Here is a 17,412-nt window from a genome sequence, read left to right as displayed (position 1 = left end):
TAAAAGAGAAGCAGCTCCCCTTAAGGAGCACCTCCTGTGAGCCAGGCACAGACCAAGGATTTACATATGTAAATATTTCACACCAGCCCACAACGTGAGCATTAGGCCTGCCTTTTGACAGGTGAGGAAACTCAGGCTCAGAGAGCCCAGGTAGTTAATGTAGACTTGGGTTTTGTATACAGATTTTTCTGATGCTTTCCACCCACTACACTATACCTTCAGAAACTGGGGCCACACTATGAACTTGAAGCATTTGCTGGAAGTACACAAAGAACTTGCTGTATCTTGCACTGAATCATCAAGAACTCAGGATCCACCATGTAGCCCACCACGTAGTTTCTTTGTGGGCTTCTTGTGACAGCTTCGGCCTTTGGGCCACAAAACCATAGAGGAGTTGTCTGGGTTCAAGAGAACACTAAAACCAGCTCAATTGTAATGGAATAAAACCCTGACCATTTTCTTAGTCTTGGACTGTATACTCAGCAGGGGGAGGTCCGTCAGCAAATAGCCAGCTCTGAGAGCTCAGAAGAAAAGTCCAGTTTTCCTCTGGTTACCCTGTGCTCTGGACAGCCTCCTAGCCCACCAGCGCAGGCTATGGGACTGTGCTGTTCACTGCCCAGCCCACATGACCCTTCCGTGGTCCATTTGGGTGGAGGCTCAGGGAGGACAAGTGTCCACCTCCCTAGACCTCCAGATGGGGATGTGGTTCCTGGGTGGTAATTTTGGTAAGTCCATGTGCCATCCACAACTGGGATTCCCCTCTGACGGTGGGCTCCTGACACTTTAGAATACCTGGCAGCCTTGGGCATCAGCCATTCCAAGAGGGACCTAAGTGAGGCCCTCCCCCCAACCACTGCCATTTCTAATGCTACAGGTTAGTGTGAGCCCCTCTGACTTGGCCTCCCTGTTCCTCACATAGCAGGAGTAACTGCACCTCCCCTAGGGCCCTGCCTCACCCTTTTCTAGGCTAAGGGTGAGTATCAGCTGTCAGCAGGAGGGCTGCTATCCTTGCCTGGAGGGGGCTGCCGGGTGCAGCCACACTTCACACAGAGGGAGTATGCTCAGGGTTTATTAGAGGGTACAGAAGAGCTGCTAGATTCCAGTCCAGTCTGCGTTTAGGTCTGTTCATAGCTTGGGCACTTTTCTATTGTAAATCACGCGAATGATTTACAATAGATCCTAGGTAAATCATGCAAATTTGCTGCAAAATGGAGTATTTGCCACAAATAGGCCTTGAAGGGGCATTGGTGATGAGTGAAGTATTGTTTGTGCAGTGTGAGATCCAGGAGTCCTTGAAAGCATTATATTTATGTATGATACATCTTCATAGAGGCCTTCATATCTAAGAATCTCAGGCCGTCCCTGAAAATCCTGGTCTTGCAAATGCTCACAAGAATCACCCAAGGCCAACAGGGGTCTGGGGATGGAGATACCCAAAATTCCTTCTGTTCTCAACTTGGGCTGCCTACCCGACCAGGCAGTGGCCATCGATGGCTTGGAACATGCCCCTTTCTTGCCTCAAGATCTACTGCCCGTTTCACAGGGGCAACTGATGAGGCCAAGTGAATGGACTGATGACCACTTATGAGGCTATGGTTACTCCTTTGAGAGGCCTATTTTAAGTTTCTGAGCTACATAGAGATAGCAGAATAAAAAGCAACAGTGTCTGGCAAAGGATGATTATAAGATTGCTCTGGGAACCTTCAATATAAAAAAGATATTTGAAAAAAAAAGGTTAAAAGGTATTGGTCTGTAAGTCTCACTGAGTCAGAAGACTAGAGTGAGCTTTTCTAGAAAAATACTTTAGAAACACACACACACACTCTTCAGTGTTCTTAGATAAATATGCGTTCCTATCTTTGACTATATTACTACTGTTAACCTATTTTAAATTCCTATGGCACAGCAAGAGTCTTACATAGTTATAAGATTTTTTTTTTTAATGCATGAGCTTTAAACTCGTTTTCTTACTTTAAATAGATGTATATTAACTCTCCGTTTAGGCTGCAGGACCTCCTAGCTTAGTATAACAGTCCAACAAAATACAAGTGGATACAAACTCTGTAATTTACTCACAGGCATAAATGGATATATAAATGTAAAAATGTGCACAATATTTCATGCCATGCTTGGCTTCATTGTGACCTAATGTTTATAATATGTAAATAATGGCTTCCTTTTAAAGCATAGAACTATTAATATACAGATTCATCTGAAGTCCTTTTTCTTTAATATAAACAGAAATAAAAAGAAAAAAGTATTCTTTTGCAATAAATAAATACCCAATGACAAAGGTTACCACTGAAGGAATTAAAATGACGCAAGTCAACAGAAAACTTTCAATATCATACTTCGACTTTAATATGAAGTTATTGTCATCAAAGGAAAAGACTCAAGAAATTCTTTGATAATAATAATCTCACACTATCTTTGAAGCAGTTGCATTTATTTTACTACCCACTGTGTTTCTTATCAGAAGGTCAAGGGTAAGAAGTTTCCTAGTTATGATTAGGAAAGAATCTAATAGATCAGAAGACCCAATTGAAGTTGGACATAATAAGTATTAAAGTATTACATGACATTAATCCTGCCATTCCATTACTCTCTCCATCTTTGTGCACAGACTAATTATTCTGTAGCCACTGTTCAGGAGAAAATAGAAACACACTTACCCTGGGCCGGAGTAATCTCTTTATTGCATCAACAAGGCTGGCTCTGTACTGGTCCAGAAACAGGCTGACATTGAGAAGAGAGCAGAATCCAGATTAAACTGGGTTTTCAAGTCTAATGATACTAATAGAGATAAGTACAAGGCTAATTACACATGTTTACCCAACACTAAAAAAGAGAAATTGTTTCCTACCATTCAAGTGTCTCACTGGAGGGAGTGGGGGGGAGGAGATATTGTGGTCAGTGTTATCCAACTAAAGTCAACTTGTCAGTATGCAAATGGGTCAGGACTCACACATGACTGGGCCATGTGTGAATGTTACAGGGACAATTTCCAAACTGCTGTTTGGGGTAGCCATCTGGTTGAGATGGAGCACTCTGGGCACTTCCTGTCATTACAGCCTGGTCTCCCTTAGACCTGGGCCCTCTGCCCACCAAGGGTACTGTGTGGCAGCCCTCAGACAACAAGCCAACAGCCCTGTAACACCCAAACCATGACATTTATCTCAAGGAGGTAATGGATTTTAGTGACTAGAAACAGCACTGAGGTTAGTTAGACTCAGCCTCTGACTTAGGAGTGAACAGCTAAAAACCAAAGAGCAGGCCCAGGCAAGACTTCACAGAGACCATGGCAACTTTGGATTTTCCTCTCTGGGCCTCTACACTGACTTTTTGTTTGTTTTTTCTTTCTTTTTTCTTTTTTTGAGGCAGAATTTTGCTCTGACATCCAGACTGAAGTGCAGTGATGTGAACACACATAATAGCTCACTGCAGCCTCAAACGCCAGGGTCAAGCAATCCTCCCACCTCAGCCTCCCCAATAGCTAGGACTAGAGGTGTGCGCCACCATGCCCAGCTAGTTCTTTTTTTTTTTTTTTTTTTTTTAAGAGACAGGGTCTCACTCTGTTGCCAGGGCTAGTTTTGAACTCTTGAACTACTGGGCTCAAGCAATCTTCCTGCCTCAGCCTCCCAAAGTGCTGGGATTACAAGCACATGCCTCTGTACCCAGCCCATGTTAATGCTTTTATAGTTCACTTTGATTTTTCATTTTCCATCCCTTTAGCAAATTTCTGTTCGGGTAGCCCTGTCTGTCACCCCTTTGCTTGGGTCAGTCTGAATCTGTCCTCACCAGGTATTATCTTGGAAGCTTGGGACACAGTTTCCTTATCTGAACTTGCAGGTCCTAGACCTGAGTTTGGGTTGCTTGGCAGTAGGTAGCAAGTTACTTAATTCGGCCATACCTGGTGCTATGGTCTGAATGCTTCCCCTAAATTCATGTGTTGGAAACTTAATCCCCAATGCAACAGTATTGAGAGGTGGGGAGTTTGCCTCCTTTCTGCCCTTCTGCCTTCTGCTATGTTAGGTCACCTGTTCCTCTGCTCCACAGGATGCAGCATTCTAGGTGTCATCTTGGCAGAAGAAACCAGATGCTCACCAGATGCCAAACCTGTCAGTGCCTTGATCTTGGATTTCCCAGCCTCCAGAACTGTGAGAAGTAAATTTCTGTTCTTTATAAGTTACCCAATTTGTGGCATTCCGTTATAGCAGCAGTACATGGACAAAGACAGCTGGATGTTTATTAAAACCAAGGAAAGGATTCTGCGGGTGGGGCTGGGGTGGGTACAGGTGAAGGCATTTAGTGCTAAAGGCATGCACAACAGAACTGGCTGCCAAACATTAGGGAGTTGTCCAGCCTCTGCAGAAAGGCTCCTGGGCATTGCTAGAGCACTCTGCCAAGAGAGAGCAAAGCTGCTAGAGACTGCCAATGATAGCTATCGGTAGGGACTTTTTTTTTTCCTGAACCCCATATTAGGATATATGAGCTGATATTATGTTGGTGCAAAAGCTACACCAACGTAATAACTATGAACTGAGCTCATAATAACTGAGCTTAGAAAATACAGCTGAATCTTTGAAATCTGAACAGTCCTGAAATATCCAGGATTCCAAAACCATGGGACCCGAATTGTATATACAGCACTGAAAGGCAGTGATACTGTTTGGATGTTTGTCCCCTCAAATCTCATGTTGAAATGGGATCCCCAATGTTGGCGGTGGGGCCTAGTGGGAGGTATTGGGTCATGGGGCGGATCTTTCATCCATGGGCCGGATCTACGTTGGTGAACTCCCCATGGGAATGAGCTCATGTGAGATCTGGTTGTTTGAAAGAGCCTCTCGTCCTTCTCTCGATATTGCTCCCCCTCTCTCACCATGTGACCGCCTGCTTCCCCTGTGGCTTCTACCATGAGGAAACTCCCTGAGGTCCCCACCAGAAGCAGATGCCAGCAACAGGCATAAAAATAAAATAAAATAAATAAATGAATAGGACTATCTTCTACTTAATGAAAATTGACAACGATGTCTTTTAAAAAAGCAGGGGCAGCAGGCTGGGCATGGTGGCTCGTGCATATAATCCTAGCACTTTGGGAGACCAAGGTGGGCCGATCACTTGAGGTCAGGACTTCAAGACCAGCCTGACCAACATAGAGAAACCCATCTCTACTAAAAATACAAAAATTAGCCAAGTGTGGTGGTGCCCATCTGTAATCCCAGCTACTTGGGAGGCTGAGGCAGAAGAACTGCTTGAACCTGGGAGGCGGAGGCTGCAGTGAGCTGAGATCGCACCAGTGTACTCCAGCCTGGGTGACAGAGTGAGACTTTGTCTCAAAAAAATAAAAAAATAAAAAATAAAAAGCAGGGACAGCAAAACTACTTTTGAAACCTCTTAACCCATAACACCATTTTAAATGCATTTGTTTGGAAAGTCATATGGAAAACTGTTTCATTCACAACCTGGATATCTTCTCTAACAGTGGGCCCCTTGACTTAAGCTAGAATACTCAGCAATCTTGTGCATCAGCCATCTCCATGAGGGGCCTAAGGAAGGCCCCTACTCCCGTTTCTAAAGCTGCAGGTCAGTCCCCTCTGATATAGCCTCCTGTCTCTTCACATAGCAGGAGTAAGTACCACCACCTACTCTAGGGACCTGCCTCATCCTTCTCTTAGCTAAGGGTGAGTACCAGCTGTCAGTGGGAAGGCTGCTATCCTCACTCAGAGGGGGCTGCTGTGTGGAGCTATACTTTAGACAACTGAGGAGTATGGTTCAGGGTTTTAAAGAGCTCTTGTTTTGATGCTGCTGCTATGTGACTTTGGGAAGGTCACTTCATTTGAAGCCTTTGTTTCCTTGTCAATAAGCACCCACCTATATGACTATGTGGGCATCAAATCAATAGGATATGTTAGCTGATAAATATTTGTTGAGCATCTACTATATATACTAAGGGCAAATTTAGGTACTGAGGATGAGCTATGAATAAGATAAAGTTCCTGTCCTCAAGGAGCTTCCATTCTGTCTTCATTTTGCTTTACTATTAATAGTTTCAGCACAGCATACACACGGAAGGTGCTCAATACGCGATTACTTGCAGACTGACTGGCAGATCATCACAGTCCTTGGAATTGAGGAGCTTATGCAGGGTGACAGTTTCAATGTCCCTAAAGTGGGTGGTACACATTCCTTTACTGATATTGTCAAGGATGAATCAACTTTCAGGTAGGATGTTTCACCAGACTAGGTTCTCTTTCGATTTAATGATTCTCTCCTCTGAGGAGAGCAGTTTATATTAAGTTTCCAAAAAGTCACTGCTTGAGCTTCTTTGGTCACTGCAAGTTCCGTGGAAGGTTCCTCTACAGACGGGTGCTTTGAGCAACAGATAAAGAATTCTCAGATGAGCTACAAACCATGTCCAGAATGGAACCTTATCCTGTTCCATCCATCTCTCAGGATGATCTGATTATTACCCATGGAAAGACTTTGTCTTTCCCTTTCCTAAAACCACATTCTTAAATCTTGAAGCACGGAATGTATGTAAATTAAGTGCTATGCAAATTTGCCATTAAGTCATATTAAACAATGATTAATAACCATTAAGAATTAATGAGAACGGAATAAAATTATAAGTAAGTCTTTAAAAATGTTGGCTCTTCAGGACTCCGTATTTTATTCCTTAGTGAGGTAACAATATCTTGAGTTTTAATAATTAAGCATTCTGGGTTTTAAAAAGATTATGATTGTAGGAAAGTATCTCTGTCAGTTACCCAGGCCTATGGGAAACCTGGCTGATTGGGATATGTGGCATTTAAGCAAAGGACCACACTTGGTTTATACCTATGCATCCTAAGAGCTGGTAAGACTGTCAGAAAAATAATAAACAGCACCCTCTCACAGCTGAGCTTCAGACATGCCTTTATAAAGCGTTATTTCTTCTTAAAGTTGGTCAGGATGACAAAGATGTTAACATCACAGCTTAACACACAGCACACATTCCAAACACAGTTATTTGAAATGTAATGCGGTCTACTCCATCTCTCCAAATCAAATTTCCCAAAAGTAATTCTTGTAGTTCTTTAATAGATCTTTATTCCAAGCAAGCTCACTTTCTACTTAGCTCTGATGCAGAATTTATAACACTTTGTAGAGTATGTCATCTGAGCAATTTCAATGTGTTTTAGTGGGAATGATATATAATCTCCTGAAAATTCACCCCTTAAATAAGTCCTAATGGGCTAAGAGAACAGCAGTAGCTTAAGTGGATCTATTAAAAAAGGCTGAGTGGGTCAGTGATGGGGACGGAGATATCATTTTAACTCTCCCTTCAGTTACTGATCAAAATACATTGGCAGTCTACTTTGACCATTAAAGGGCACGCGTGCGCGCACACACACACACACACACACACACACGCACACCCCTCTGGATAATTCACTTGTGGATCAACACTTGCTTTCTTCCACTGATCTGAGTCACAGATTTTCCAACAAAGGAAAGGTGCCAGACCATTTTCATCACTTCCCTTAGAATCAGTTTTATGCAGACTGCAGAACACCTGTAACTCCTCTCATAGGGAAGTTAATTAGTACAGAGAATAAGAAGACATTTTTCTCTGTCGATAGCCATAGAAAGGAAGACCGCTTTGTAATTTTCAAGGTGAAATGTGCTGAGTTAAAGTTACTGTTTTAGATTTAACTTCAGCAAAGGATGACCTCTTTCAGTATTTACCAACTGATTTTTATTACAGCTCAGAATGACGCCGTATTCCAATTTTACTTGGCTCTGCCCCTTTAGTTGAGCAATCCTGGGCAATTCATGTATTTTCTCTGGGACTGAGTCTTCTCAGGTATCAGGTGAAAGGGTTGACTATATTTGGATTGAAGATATTTTCAGGTGTAAACGTCTGTGAGTTGTGATCTGGGGCTATCTATGATCAGAGCATCTGAAAGAAAACAAATTCTAGAGCCTACAGTATTTCCATTTTGAGGAAAAAACAGAATCAGCTTAAAAATCAAACATTTTTCATCATTTAGAGTAAAGTAAAAAGGACCCCCCAAAAAGAAACAATTTAGAGTACACAGCCAGTGCAAAAATGCTGAGAGCACGCAAGGTGGGTCGCTACAGGCCAATGTGCTTTCCCCATTTCTTTCCAGTCTTGGGCTGCAGGCACACAGATGTGCTGATTGTCCTGCAGACCCAGCTCAATGGGCCGGCCAGGCTATGGGTGGCATTTCAGATATGCTTTCTAAGCCTTTTGAGAATTCAAATGCACAGAGTCATTTCTATTTTTGCAGAGCTACAATAAACTGGAGAGCCGTCAAACACTGAATGAAAGCGTTCATTGGATAAAAAACATCTTACTTCCAGACCCTTAGATTATATTGTGATTGAACAGGAGTCTGGAAAGGCAGGCTTAAAATTAACAATCACTCACTATTCTAACTCAGCAAGGACCAGGCTGGACTGCATTCCAGCAGAAAGGAATCCTTATATTAAACTCAACATTAAACAAATCAACTGAGGAACTTAATAGGCAGGTTTTTTTTCTACACCTGTGGTTAAAAATTCTAATATTTTGATGTTTGTCAACAGCATCCTTTTGCAGGTGTGGCTCCACCTCAATTTTTCCTTCTGTATATTTCAAAGTTGACATTTTACAAGTTATTTAGGAACTGTTGAACCATGAAACTATTTTCATTGTCAAAAATGCTGAATGGTGAAATAATGACTAGCTTTCACAGTTTGCCTCTTTATTTTATAATCTAGTCGAGCTACTAAATTTAGTTGTGAACTAACAGACTGTCTCTTCTGGGAAATAAGTTATCTCCCCCACTGCCTACAGGTTTTTGAATGCTTGAATGTAAATATATGAATATATGAATGATTTAAGAACATAAACATATCCCCGCTTGTTGTGATCATGTGCATTTTACTTGAACCACAATGTGGGTTTGGAATAGGTTTGTGAATAGAGCTTGTTTTCATGTAAATGGGATCAAGCAGTACCACTGGTTAGCTATTCAGGGAATCAGACAATACCACGCTTGCTAGAAATGCTTCAATAAGATTTTAATCCATGTACCTAATATTTGAACTCCAACTCTTGCTTCATATCCCTGTGGCCTAATCCAGATCTCATTGCTGACAATGACTAAAAGATGGTGTGAGACTTAATGTGATCTATTTATGTGTGGCACCTCTTTCTGGCATGAGGATTTCAGGTTTCATCTTGGAGGTAGTGTCTAAAGAGAGCTTTCTTTTCCTTCCCTGCGACATTCTTAAAAAAATGCAGCATGGTTTGCCTGCCTGCCTGCCCGCCTGCCCCTAGAAGCAGCATCCATGCAATAACTCTTACAGAGACATGCCACACCAACAGGACATAAAGAACTCGTGGAATCCTGTGCTTCACTGCTACATGCACAACGTGCATATCAGAAATATTACTGTACATTTTATGTTCCTAAGCAGATTACCCATCCCTGCGAATATGAAGAGAGACCGTTACCAAAGCATTTCTTTTGGAAATACTATGAACATCACAGTGAGAGTAGCTTAATGTTTCACATTTACAAATGGGAAATTATAAACAGGCTGACATTCTGGCACTTACAACACCAGGAAAAAAAAATTCATGCATGGAAAAGCCATTTGTAAAATGAAGCTTCGTGTATTTAATTCATTTGAAGCCATAAATTCTCACACAGATACCAGATGTGTGTATCTATGTGTGTGTGTGTGTGTATACATATAATGTTGTATTATGTTATGTGTGTGTAATGAAAGTCTTAAACTGAATATGCATTATGTATATCAGTGTACGCGACCCTGTTGATGGCTAGGGAAAAAAGACGGTTTTTCAAACATGTTGTGTGGCTATTTTTAACCTGAGAACATTAATCAGAAAAGAGCTTAAATCTTACTTCCTCTGCTTTTCCCTCTGGTACAAATAGGATGACATGGTGTGAGTGTCCATAACATGAGGCATGACAAAGCCAGGCTGTTTTGATATTTGTGTGAGAGACAAATTTAACTCTAAATCTCTTGGCCAGACCTGCCTTCCCCATATAATCGGAGCCCATCCGCGTGTGACCCTCGTCTAAAGCTTCAGGAAGATGCTGCCCCTTCCCTCTTGCTGCTGCTCTCTGATCTGACTTTCATGCTTAATCTGATCTAATCCTGCCAGCATTATCTTCATCTGTGCAATGAAACCTGGAGGATTCTTTCTCATATTTGGTGAGGAAAGGCATTTACTAAATTACTTGCTCGAATCATACGGTGAGGTTTTAGCTCCTTATTTTTGATTAGATGAGGGCTGCAGCATTGAGGCACATTATCAATGATTAGTCAGAAATCTAGGTTTCTCCCATTTTTGGAACAAGATTTTCTGAAACTGGGTGCAAAAAGACTAAAAGGGCTATGAAAAACTAGAAACTCTCAGCTAAGAATAGAACAAAATATTTACTTCTCATTGAGAAGTTTTTTTTTGTTTGTTTTTTGTTTTTTTTTTTTCCCGAAGAAAAAGAGCAAACCCAATTCTAAGGACTTTGGTAGAAAAGTTATCCATTGAAAATCTTATTAAAATAATAAAAATAACAAAACCCACTTTCTGAAAATTTCATTCATCTCTCCTGTAGGGAAAGTCTTCCCTGAGCACTGGATCTTATGATTAGCCTTATCAATATAACTGAACTTCTTCAGAACCTGAAGTTAACGTGTTTTCAAATCCTAAGTGTCCTAATAAATATCATAATAAAACTGCAAACAAGATCTTACTCTTAACAGGGAAAATACTTGTGAATTGTCAATGTTTCCCATAAGCTGAAATAATTATTATTCAAATAGCATGAAAAAATACACAAGATCAGTTGAAATAATTATTAATGCCTGACGCATATTTATCCTGTAACTTAGGATCAGACTTGCATTAACAAATAAGCAGATTGGGCGAAAACAGAGGGCAAAATATTTCATGTAAATTATTTTTAAAAGGCAGGCACCTGACAGAGATTATAATGTTATTATTTGCATAAGAATAAAATCTAATTTCATAATTTTTGTTTTATGTATAAATATTATAATTGAATACTGAAAACATTAGATAGCAAATACATATTTTAGGAAAAGCGATTTCCCCAAAGATATTCCACAGATATGTTTATTTGCTAGAGAGTATGTGTGGGTACACACACACATATATTCCCTTATATCAATAGTCAGATCTCTCCTAAGAAGTAAGCTAATTGAGCTGTTTGTGTTGATAAACTCCTTTTTCTCCAGACTATTCCTCTCCGAGCCATAATTATTTGCAATTTGCCTAAGTCGTCCATTTACTGATACGTCAAGCATGAAACAGAGGCAATTCCAGAAAATGGAAATGCTTCTCAAAATCAATCTTTGGGAAATAATGTGGTAGAAGTTACTCTGTGATAGAAGACTACCTTATAACTGTCACATGGAGATGAATATTAATTTGTTGAGGTTAAGGTGGCTTTGTGCTTCATTTGTTGACTTTGCTTAGCCGTCAGCAAAGCAGCACAGCCCAATTACTCCAGCAAAGCTATTTTTTCTAACAGGAGTTTTATGATTTTTATGTACTTACCAGTCAGCACACATAACAATGTCAAAATGTCCTTCCAGTTGAGAGACATCTGTCTCATTATCCCATCGTAAAACGCTTGAGGAGAAAAAGATTTTAAAAATTATACATAGGGTTTTTTTTTTAACTTTTGATTTTGAGCTATTAACATTATTTTTTGTGGCACTTGAAATTATTTAAAAGGTATATACAAATTATTTCAAAAGGTATAATAAAAAATAGGATGTAACTGTCTTCTGTGTTTTATTTAGTATTCAAATCTAGAAGAAGAATTCTCTACTTAAATACAGTAGTTAACCTTTTTGCTAGTTTTTATAGGTTTTTGTAGACAAACTAGAGAAAAAAATATCTTCACCATAGTCATTATAATGATTCTGGACCCTTCACATCAATGAGGTACATATTGAAAACAAAGTATTCCATATTTGACTGGAATACAAATTTATGAAAAATGAATGATGTGAGACAGCATCTATACTGCCTGGCATGTCAGTTGCTTTTCTTACTGATGAAATGAGCAATTTGGCGAGATGGAAGAAAAGAAGAGCCAAATCTCATTTGGTAGTTCTTGGTTTTTAGGCATATTGAAAAATTCACCCACACTGACACTTAGCCTCCCAAAGAGGACCAGGCTTAAAACTTCACATTAATAACAATAATTAATAAAATGCATTTGAAAACTTCAGTCATGCTTGTGAGGCCAACCAGAGGCTTTTAGTTACTTTCAACGAACAACTGTGATGATTAGCATTTTACCATATTCAAGTATTTTAATGATTCCTCTTACCACCACACCAAAACTGTGACTTCCAGTACTATTTTTAAAAGTTAAATTCTGTTCCTATTTTTATTTTGATTCTTTAGAGCTAACCGGAGTGACCACATCCTACCCTGCCCAGTTATATTTGCTTGTTTTGGTGGATTCATTTCTTCTACATCTTCCCTAGGTGAAAAGTCATGTGTCTGAATATAATAAAAAGTCTTACACTAGTCAGCCCAAGTTCTTTTCATATACAGTACATTAACTTACATTAATGCCAGTTAGTTTCTCAAGGTAGAAAATATCAAACACATCACCACAAAAATACCTACACAGGCTGGGCAGCAGCTGCTCATTCACTCGTCCAACCCATTCCTACAGAGCCGTTTCTCACTGTGTGTCAGGCCCTGTGCTGTGCCATAGACCGTGCCTTCACAGGGGCAGTCTGATGGGCCATATGGACACATAAACCCCAATTCCTATGTGGTATCCTATGCACTGGGTGAATATACAGACTTGGAGCATGGGAGGGCTTTCCAGAAGCTGTGAGTAACCTCAGCGTTCACAGGTCCTATAACACCCAGATCAGCTTTACAAATTAACTTTAGTGTTGCTGTACTTGCTGAGGCCCACCAGAGAGGCAAGAAACGAATTAGGAAATCCCTAAGAGATCAATCCATAAACGTTGTTTATGGATTTCTCAGAAACTCCATGCACCTGGGGAGAGTAGCAAACAACCAACACCAACTTTTCTGGAAACGGTGAGGCTCCCAGTGTATCCGGGACTCAGGCTCAGTGAGAGATGGGGCCTGCCCAGCCCTCACCAGAGTCCTAAGTCTTAGAGTCTAAAACTTGAACCATGAGCAAGATGGTTTAAAGTGTAGATCTATACTAGAATTTCTCAGATCAGAAAAGTAATGTATCCACCCATCACACAAATTTAAAAAAAAAGATTAATGTATTAAAATTACTCATAATCTTACCATTTCACAAATGACTCTTCAGAATTTGCTTTTAATACATACGCAATTACTAAAGCACAAGAACAACTGCAGGAAATCCTGCAGTGATAGTGGATATTGTATTCCCGAGGGGCTTCAGCCTCTTGGTTCGACAAAGACAAACTGGAGAGACAGGGGTCTAGGCAGTGACTGGTTATGGATTCTCACAGCAGCTGTAACAAGTCGTGACTCTAAAATAAACTGAAAAGCCCGGCTTGGTCACATGGGCCATAACACATTCCCCAAAGGCATTTTTCCCCAGTTCTCATGAGTCTTATGGCTGTGCTATAAGCATGTGACAGAGAGAGAGAGAAAGTAGTGGTATTATGGACAGAGTTCAGCTTTCGCACAACAGATAGACCTAGGTTCAAATCTTGGCTCCTCCCCTTAGTAGCTGTATGGGTCTGGGCAATTATTTAACCTTTCTGAGCTTATTTTCTTATCTATAAAATGGGGATAACATTAACTATCTCCTTGAACATTCTAAGAGCATCATTCGTACAGCACCTGCAGTTGTATTGTTCATGCAATATACAATGAGAATAGCGCTTCCTGGAGCTGTGCAGTCAGGCAGCCTTCTATCTTGAAAGACTAGAGATGACGGTGATTTCATTGTTCAGAAATATGGTCCTTTTAACTCCTCGCCTCCAGTGACCTTGTCCTCCACCTGGGGACACACTCCCATGCATGCCCGTGACACGTGCTTCCACTGTGGGGGAGGACCAAACTTGGTTTGTTTGTATCTAATCTGTTGCAGACCAATATTTTTGTAAAATGTAGTCACAAAAGAATAGCCAAATGAGATTAAAAACACAAAGGCATTCCAAATACAAGTCTACTGATCACATGCTTGGATGTTACAGCAGTGTTTCTAAACACGTATTTTGATTTCTGAACTTATCGCCTTGCAGATCAGTAACATGCAGTTCACAGACTGGCACCAGACCGTGGCCTACTCATTGAGTAGCACTCCTCTAAACCTGCCTTTACCAATTACTGCAACTCTAGCCACTCTCCGACCAACCCCTCCTACCTTTCGCTGCTCATTTCTTCTAGAAGGTACTCTGATCTAACCATTCTTCAGTCCCACTGGGCCACATTGATCCTATCACCATGTCACTATTCCACTTCCCTACTGTTCATCTTTCTTGCTTGCTCAGCTTAAATTGTAATTATTCCCTTGCATACACCCTCAACTTCCTCATCCCTCTCTTACTTCCTCATATTTGTTAATTCCAGCTCTCTGCCTGGTCCATATCTGCACCTGTGCACCTGAATGTGGCTAGAGTCAGCACACAAGCATCCTCACTGGCTTTGCTTTAAATTCATGACCATGAACCTCAAGTGGACTCTTAATGACATCTGGCAGTTATCCTTACATTTCCTTTGCCCATTTAGTCTCCCACTATCCTAGGTCATTATTTTGCACTTTCTACTCTCTTTTCAAAATTCTAACACTACCTCCCTCATCCTCCCTTTCAGCTGATGACCCTGCTTCTTACTGTACTTTCAAAATTGCAGCAATCAGGCCAGGCACGGTGGCTCATGCCTGTAATCCCAGCACTTTGGGAGGCCGAAGCACGTAGATTGCTTGAGCCCAGGAGTTGGAGGCTAGCCTGGGCAACATGGCGATGCCCCCTCTCTGCTAAAAATACAAAAAATTAACTGGGTGTGGTGGCACACACCTGTGGTCTCACTCAGCTACTCAGGAAGCTGAGGTGGGAGGATCATCTGAGCCCAGGAAGTCAAGGCTGCACTGAGCCGTGATTTAGCCACTGCACCCCAGCCTGGGTGACAAAAAATGAGGCCCTTTCTCAAAAAAAAAAAAAAAAAAAAAAGCAGCAATCAGCCAAGAACTTCCATAAACTCCTACCACCACACTTATGCTCCTAATAGCATCTGCACCTACGTACTCTGCCTTCCTATCTATTAGCACAAATGAACTACCTATACTTCTAACTACAGCCAGTACCTCTCTTATACCACCTAGATCCATCCCCTTTGATCTATTATGGGACATGCTCTAGCAATTTCCCTTCTCATTCCTATATCAGCTCTCTTCTTTCTCTGGATTATTTCCATCAGTATTCAAACATGGAGTTCTTTGCCGCCTTGTAAAATATCCTCTCTTGATACCCTTCCCTCCAGTTACTGCGCCATTTCTCTATTCCTCCTTTGCAGCAAAACTTTCTGAGAAAATTGCTTAGACATTCTGTTGCCAATTCTTCTCCTCCTATTCTCTTAAAATTCACTCCAGCCAGGCTTTTGTCCCCACCGTTCCACCAAAAATACTGCTGTCAAACTCACCAAAGATCTCCACATTGCTAAATTTAGGTCAGTTTAGTCTTTGTCTTACGTGACCTATCAGCCTGAACCTCTCCCATGAACTCCAGATTCATACAGCCAACTTCCTATTTTAATATTTCCACTTGGATATCTAATAGACATCTCAAACTTAACATGCCCAAATTTGAATTCCCAATCATTTCCCCCAAAACTCACTTCATTCACAGTCTTTTTTTAAAAAATCTCATTAATGGTAATTCCGTCTTTCCAGTTGCTCCAGCCAAAAATCTTCAATGTATCCCCGACTCTTTCTTTTACAGTCTGTATTCAATATGCCATAAACGCAGTTAGTTCTACCTTTGAAATATATCAAAATCTAACCACTCATCTCTATCTCTACTTCCCTCTCCAGTCTAAACTACTATCATCTCTCATCTCAATTACTGCATAGGCACATAATTGGTCTCCCTACTTCTATCTGTCACCCAACAGTCTTTGCTCAAGAGAGCAGCCAGAGTGATTCTTTTAAAACATGTATCAGATCATGAACTTTTTCTCTGTTCACTCAGAGCAAAAGCCAAAGTCTTTACAATGACCTGTAAGCCCTTATAAGATTGGGCCTGGTTACCACTCTGTCCTTATCTCCTACGACTCTCCCCCTTGCCCTCTTTGCTCTAGCCTCCTTATGCTTTCCTGAATACCCCAGGCATGCTTCTGTCCTAAGGTCTTAGTACTGGCTGCTTGAGCAGCCAAAATGCTCTTCCTGCAGATATCCCTATAGCTACAGCTCACTCCTTTACCACCTTCAAGTCTTTGCTTACGTGTTTTACCTTCTCAGGGAGGCCTCCCCTGACTGTCTTCTTTAAAACTGCCATGATTTATTTTCAGTCCAGTGCTTCTAAAACCCCTTATCTTGCTCTTTATTTTTCTATAGCAACTATTACCCTTAATGTGCTATATAACTAAATTATTGATTTTATTTCTTCTCTCTTTCCCTGCTAGAATATATGCACCACAGGGATATAGATTTTTAAAATCCATTTTGTACAGTGATGTGTTTCTCATGTCTAGAATACTCCCTAGCACCTAATAGGTGCTCAATAAATATGCCATATGGATGAATTGTGTGTGAATGTACCTAGCACGGTGCCTGGCACATACAAGGCCCTTAAGAAATAGAGGTTTCTGTTGTTAATTGCTCTCTGAATCGAATGTGTGGATTAGCTAGACAGGAAGGCCACTTAAAATGCTTTCTGAAGATTTCTGCTTCCAACAAAGATGTTGTAACAAGGCCCTCATTTACCTTTTTTTCTGAAACAACAACAGAAAACCTAGACAAAACATATGAAACAATAGTTTTCAAGACACTTAACATCAGCAACAAAAGAGAGTATTCCTTAAAAAGAGACAAAGAAATAAAATAAGCTCTACCTTTACCCCAGCTTACTGCCTTGAGAGTTTCCAGGCTGTAGTATAGAGGGGGGAAATGATATAAAAGCAGGTGGACTGCCTGAGTTAAGAAGATGGAACTGAGAGTCTAAGAAAACCAAGAGAGTCAGAGTTCCCAGGAAAAAATACTGAATAGGAGAGCACTGGAGAAAGAAGAGAGAGAGAGATTGAGAGAGAGAGGAGAGAGAGAGAGAAAGAGAGACAGAAAGAGAGACACAGAGAGAGAGAGAGAGAGAGAGAGAAAGAGAGAGAGAGTGTGTGTGTGTGTGCTGGAAATCTGTGGATGGTCCTCTTAGAATATTCTGTGGATGACTAATTCA

At 40.8% G+C, this 17,412-nt stretch overlaps 1 protein-coding gene across 1 annotated transcript in view; it reads right to left on the bottom strand.

Annotated features, from left to right (window-relative positions):
* The window catches only part of CAMKMT (calmodulin-lysine N-methyltransferase), a 405,821-nt gene that overhangs the window by 19,051 nt on the left and 369,358 nt on the right, over window positions 1–17,412 (bottom strand). Inside the window, exons 8-9 of the mRNA XM_003926755.4 lie at window positions 11,600–11,674; window positions 2,673–2,736 (exon numbers count right to left, since the gene is read on the bottom strand). Of these exons, the coding sequence (XP_003926804.2) occupies window positions 2,673–2,736; window positions 11,600–11,674 (139 nt within the window). The remainder of the gene's footprint in view (window positions 1–2,672; window positions 2,737–11,599; window positions 11,675–17,412) is intronic.

This window comes from Saimiri boliviensis, chromosome 1, assembly GCF_048565385.1.
Source record: "Saimiri boliviensis isolate mSaiBol1 chromosome 1, mSaiBol1.pri, whole genome shotgun sequence".
In the NCBI taxonomy this organism is placed as follows: Eukaryota; Metazoa; Chordata; class Mammalia; order Primates; family Cebidae; genus Saimiri; species Saimiri boliviensis.
This window is presented reverse-complemented; position numbering and strand designations above follow the sequence as displayed.